Raw genomic sequence first — 3,498 nt, forward strand, 5'->3', positions numbered from 1 at the left:
GGGAAGGCCTCCCGGGGGACACGGGGACATGGCACGGCCACCAAGCCCTGCCCCCACCTGGGGCAGCCCCAGGGGTGGCACCCAGAGCTGGACGTGGGGCAGGGGGACCTGGGTTTGCAGGGGAGAGGGGAAATGGACCCGTGGCGGGGATCTGGTGCTGGGTGGGTAGTGGGGTGGGAATGGTGCCCAGGATGGGACCTGTAGTGGGATGAAGATGATACCCGTGGTGGGATGAAGATGATGGTCCTGGTAGGATGAGGATGATGCCCATGGTGGGATGAGGATGGTGACCACAGCATGATGACAATGATGCCCCTGGTAAGATGAGGATGAATCCCATGATAGGATGAGGATGGTGTCCATGGCAAGGTGACAACAGTGCCCAGGGTGGGCTGGTGATGATGCCCAAGGTGTGTTGAGGTCGATGCCCGGGCCGGGGCTCCGGGCCAGCCTGCAGGGAGGCGGCCACACGCTCCACATTCCAGCAGCCGGCACAGGGAGGGTCTGTTTATCCCTTGACGGATTTTTTCCTGCTCCAGGAGCCTGGCTCCTGGTCCCATCCAGCTGCCAGCGACCTGAGCGGCACGGCCGGCTGGTCGGGGCGTGGGACAAAGGGACAAAGCCACACTTGGCTGGTCCTGGTCCTGCCCCAGCACCGTGGGGCTCCCAGGGACGTGCCTGAAGGGGACAGTGCTGGGGACACTGGTTGAGTGTGAGATGCCCGAGCTGGGGGTCCGTGGATGCTCTGCCTGGCTCAGCCCCACCAGGAGGGTGCTCAGCCCCACCAGGAGGGTGCTCAGCCCCACCAGGAGGGTGCTCAGCCCCACCAGGAGGGTGCTCAGCCCCACCAGGAGGGTGCTCAGCCCCACCAGGAGGGTGCTCAGCCCAGGTCTCCCCAGCTGGGTCAAGTGCTGGACCCAGGGATGCTGTGATACGGGGGGTCCCTGGGGGGTGGGCAGCCCCACGCTGTGGGCCTGGGGCCAGCCCTGGGATCCAGAGACACCCAAATATTTCCCCTCCTCAGGCAACGTCTCTGCCCTGAGAGGAGGGGAGGGCAGAGCACGGCCCGGACACCTCAGATGGAAAAGCTGAGCCGGGCTCTGAGTGACAAAGCTGCCCTTGATGCTGCACCTCTGCTCGCCCACGCTGCCTCCTCCTCCTCCCATCCAGCACCAGCACTCGGGGGTCCGAGCATTGCCAGGGAATGGGGACCCCCCAGGGAGCTCCCCCAGCACCCTCCTCCCCACAGCAGCACTGGGGGCAGCCAGTGGAAGGGCTGAGCATCCCCATCCTGAGAAGGGTGAGCCCAAGTTCACCCCAGAGTGAAATGATGAAGGGGGGGCTCAGGAATGCAAAACAAACACCCGCCCAGGGAGAGGCTTCAGGGCTAGGATGGGCAGAGCATCACTCTGCCACCAGCCCTGGGTGTCCCTGTCCCCTTGTCCCCATGCCTTGGTGTGTGGGGCAGGACAGAGACCACGGCTCAGGGTGGGAAAAGCCACACAGGGGGACAAAAGGAGGGTGGGAGAGTGGCTGGCAGTGGAGTCCTCAGCCCTGGTGGGGTGTCTCTGACAACAGAGGGGTGTCCCCGGCACCCGTGGGTTGTCCCCAGCCCTGCTGGCCACCTCACCTTGGTCACAGCCATGGCACAAGCGTGTCCCCAGATCTCGATCAGCTGCTGCCGCCCAAACCGATAATCCTCCAGCAGCTCCTTCTCCATGGCCTCTGCCTCCTCCTTGCTGCGGGGGGTGAGGATGGCAGTGAGGATAAAGATGTGTCCCCCCCACCACCCCTAGCATCCCTCGGGACCCCCTGCTCCATCGCCAGGGTGCAGGGGTAGGGGATGCTCAGGGGTGCTGGGTGAGAGGGCTGGGGTCTCACAGGGCTCGGGGTGGGCACAGAAAGCAGCTCAGGGTGCAGGAGGAGCAGGGGCTGCCGAGCCCCGGCGCTGGCAGGGCCCGGGAGCCTCCGAATGGGAGGATAATTGTTCCCATCTGTTGGCTCACCTGCGCCATGGGAACAGCCTGTGCCGGGGCCGCCGCGCTCGGGCTGGAAGGGATGGAGAAATCTGGCTCCTGGGAGAGGCCAGACTTGGGGTCCCAGCAGCTCGGGGGTGGGGGGAAACCTGCAGCCCCCACAGGGGAGCCCCCGGCCCCTGTTCCCGTTTTGGGGGGTGCACACTCACACCTTGCTCCGTCTTGGAAGTGGGGAGGGGACCCCCTGTCCCCTGCCATGTGTGGGAATGGTGGGGTACCACCAGCCCCGGGAGCTGCAGGGGTTACAGGGCCAGGTCCCTGGTTGTGGGGTGGCCCAATGGATCAGCCACATCCACTGGGTGTCCTGGCAGCCCCCAGAGCCCCCTGTATCACACTGTGCCCTGGGTGTTCGGACAAACCCATAGACCTGCCACACCATGGTGGCTCCAGCACATCCCACAGCCCCTGCAGACCCCATGGACTCACCTCCTCTGGCTGTCTTGGCTGATGCATAAACCCCTTGGTCCTCCCTTCGTGTCCTGGGAGACCCCACAGACCCCCAGTGCCCTGGTGGTCCGGGCAGATTCCCCAGGAAATCCTCCTCCTGTCCTATCCCATCCATCCCATCCCATACTTTGCCATCCCATCCCAACCATTCCATCCCATCCCTTGTCATCGCATTCATTCCATCCCATCCCAAATCCTTTGGTGCCCTCTAGTGAGTCCCAGCCCGGCCCCAGCCCCACAGCAGGATCCTGTGGGCACACAGAGGGGACAAGGGGCCAAAACCACCCCCCTTCTCCCCCTCGGGGGCCGCTGCAGAGCAGCTGTGTTGTTGTCACCGGACAAAAGGCACGTTCCGGCTCTGACAAAACTCCCCGCTTCTGCTCCAGGGGAGAACATTGTCCCTAATCGCTCCTGGCAGGGAATCCTGGGCCCCGGCCCGGGCTGGCTCCTGCTCTCCTGGCACCGTCCCCGCGGGGGCTCCCGGGGTCCTGGCTCTCTGACCACCCGGGAGCAGCTTGTCCCCCCCATCCTGGGTCACCCCAGTTTGGCTTTGCCACCGGCTTGGGGACACGGCAGGGGGAACTGCAGCTTCTGGGGGAGAAACCCCTCAGACCCCCAGGGACACCCAGCAGAGCCCAGTCCCACCCAGTTCAACCCTTGCGAGGAGCAGAAAGGAGAGGAGCCGAGGGACAAGGGGCTCAAGACCTGTGCCCTGTGCCCCCTCCCGTGCCCCAACCTCAGGAGTGGGGACCCTCGGGCTCTGCATCCCGGTTCTGCTTCCCAGATCCTCATCCCGGCTCCGTGTCCCTCCTTTCTCCATCCCGGCTCCGTGTCCCCCCTTTCTCCATCCCGGCTCCACATCCCAGTTCCTTGTCAACCCATTTCCAACTCGGCTCCCCATCCCGGCTCCGTGTCCCCCCCTTTCTCCATCCCAGCTCCCCATCCCGGCTCCGTGTCCCCCCCTTTCTCCATCCCAGCTCCCCATCCCGGCTCCGTGTCCCCCCCTTTCTCCAGC

General features: G+C 65.0%; 1 protein-coding gene across 1 annotated transcript in view; it reads right to left on the reverse strand.

Annotated features, from left to right (window-relative positions):
* Window positions 1–2,415, reverse strand: part of YJEFN3 (YjeF N-terminal domain containing 3) — a 4,523-nt gene extending 2,108 nt beyond the window's left edge. Inside the window, exons 1-3 of the mRNA XM_009995075.1 lie at window positions 2,396–2,415; window positions 1,631–1,739; window positions 629–926 (exon numbers count right to left, since the gene is read on the reverse strand). Of these exons, the coding sequence (XP_009993377.1) occupies window positions 629–926; window positions 1,631–1,739; window positions 2,396–2,415 (427 nt within the window). The remainder of the gene's footprint in view (window positions 1–628; window positions 927–1,630; window positions 1,740–2,395) is intronic.
* Between the last annotated feature and the right edge of the window lie 1,083 nt (window positions 2,416–3,498).

Source organism: Chaetura pelagica, unplaced genomic scaffold (genome assembly GCF_000747805.2).
Source record: "Chaetura pelagica isolate M959 unplaced genomic scaffold, ChaPel_1.0 scaffold463, whole genome shotgun sequence".
NCBI lineage: Eukaryota > Metazoa > Chordata > Aves > Apodiformes > Apodidae > Chaetura > Chaetura pelagica.